The 2,196-nt window shown below is 42.4% G+C and overlaps 1 protein-coding gene across 1 annotated transcript in view; it reads left to right on the top strand.

The window, feature by feature from the left end:
* LOC101852393 (ceramide synthase 5) overlaps nt 1-2,196 on the top strand; it is a gene marked incomplete at its 5' end in the record, with an annotated part of 41,739 nt that overhangs the window by 36,406 nt on the left and 3,137 nt on the right. Inside the window, 1 exon segment of the mRNA XM_005094027.3 lies at nt 885-1,050. Coding sequence (XP_005094084.2) covers nt 885-1,050 — 166 coding nt within the window.

Here is a 2,196-nt window from a genome sequence, read left to right as displayed (position 1 = left end):
ATATATAGAGAGAGAGAGAGAGAGAGAGAGAGAGAGAGAGAGTATAGAGAGAGACAGACAGACAGACAGTCCAGGTGAGCAGTGTCGAAACAGGTGTATCAAGAAGCGAAGTGAAGCAATAGAGGATAACCAGTTCAAAATGTTATCATTGGTTTTTTTATGGTCAGCCATAAGTGGAATGTTCCCTTGACATTAATTTTCACATCTCAGCTGATTAACAACGCCGTCACTCGGAATGCATTTTAAAAATAGATTGATGGGGAACAATACATGCATACATTTTAGACATAACTATGACATACAATATATTATAATAATAGATAATAATAGCATTTGTATAGCGCAAATCCCCTCTCAACAGTAAGCTCTCTACGCTTCACAATCTATACTGATACCCCATCAGACCAGAGAGCATTCTGAAGCAATCTCAACGTTATGGGAAGCATACTGTGCAAGCGGCCATTTATAGGCGCCAAAACACTAACATACGGACAAGATCTTTCGCTATCTATGGCTGGGAATCCTTTCTCACCTGGGTGAAGTGAGGAAAATTCGTGTAAAGTGCCCTTCCCAAGGACACAACGTCGGGCCCGCGGCTCGAACCCCCGAACCCGCACCCTCACGATTACGAGCCCCGTAGACTAACCAGTAGGCCACCGGCGCCATACATACGTAATTAAAGACGAATATATTTTTATGATCTGGAAGTTTTATCAATGCACTACGTAACATTCAGAATACCTGTATTTTGAGGATCATGAGTGATTATAATATGCCAATGCATTACATGATATTTTCACTATTTTCAGCTCAATTTGATTACATAAATCATGGGGCGGTCGTGTTTCGTCTAAAATGACTCCAGATTGATTTCTATCCTTCAGGATAATCCGCAGCAGTATGTTTGAGACTCAAGAGGTTAGCGTGATCGGCCCTGATGCCGGGCTGTTCTGGGTTCTCAACGCATTGCTATGTGCGCTGGTGTTTCTTCACATCACCTGGACGATCAGCATAGTCCGCATAGCCATGCAGAAATTTACTCACGGAGAGGTATGACCAACAGCTAGATAAAGATGTTACTTTTTTAAAGTAATCGATAATTTTGAATTTTACCCAGGTGGCGGCCGAAGCCTACTCTTATCGATTTTGGCCCACCATGGGATCTTTAAGGTGCGCAACTTTCTCACAGGACCTCCGAGATTTTTCTCCCTTATCCTAGAGGGCAAGGTGTTAGATCTTACCTACCCTAAGATCAGGGGTGTGGCTGAAAGACAGCAGTAAGGAGCCAAGGAGTAGCAGTAGAAAGGCTGCTGAACGAGTCAGGATCCCAGAGGAGGGGGCAAAGGGGGCAGGGGGAGGGATTAGAAAGTGGAAACGAAAGCAGACAACATAACTTGGTTAGAGAGCAGGAAAGGTAGTGAAGGGAGACGTTTTTAATGTATAAAATGTTCCGTCGCTGTAAGGTTTCGAATCCATGACGGTCGGGATCTATTGAATGAGAGTTATTGAGAGGCGAACACCGTAACCTCTTGACCAAGAGAGCATTTTTACTTACAGTAAAAGTGTCACGGCACTTGCAAAGAAAACATTGGTCTTATTTTGTTTTAATGAGTGTTTTACGGCACTTACAATGCAATAAGTGCTTAAGAAAAGGTGTTACTAGAGAGCAAAAAAATGCACAAAAAAAAGAGGAGAGATAAGGACGACAGATCCTACATCGGAAAGAAGGAACTGGCTGATCATTCCCCAAAAAGGGTGACACAAAAGTAATACTAAAACGCCGCGATCTGAGAAGGAAGAGCGAAATAAATCGGAGGCGACTGTAACGCAGTGACATTATTGAAGGACGCCTTTTTATTGGAAGTAGCTGACCTTGTGTAGCCGACAGTGTTTTAGTGTCTTCTCTTGTATATCTTCTTAGAATTAGAAGTAAACATGTACTGACGAAACTAAGGCGGAAAGGCTTACTTCTGTTACGTCCTTATACTGCCTGCTGTACGTACTCTCGACTGTACGTGGCTTCTTCAACCTTACCCTTTCAGTGCCAACTTCAACAATCGTCGAAAATCAAGTTGCGTATAATTAAACAACAGATGTGGCTTTTGAAATTAACAGCTAATAGACCATTCGCGCGCACACATACACACACACACACACACACACACACACACATTTATATTTATATTTATATGCATT

Source organism: Aplysia californica, unplaced genomic scaffold, assembly GCF_000002075.1.
Source record: "Aplysia californica isolate F4 #8 unplaced genomic scaffold, AplCal3.0 scaffold00074, whole genome shotgun sequence".
Lineage (NCBI taxonomy): Eukaryota > Metazoa > Mollusca > Gastropoda > Aplysiida > Aplysiidae > Aplysia > Aplysia californica.
Note: the sequence above shows the minus strand (reverse complement) of the source record. Positions and strands in the feature narration are given on the sequence as shown.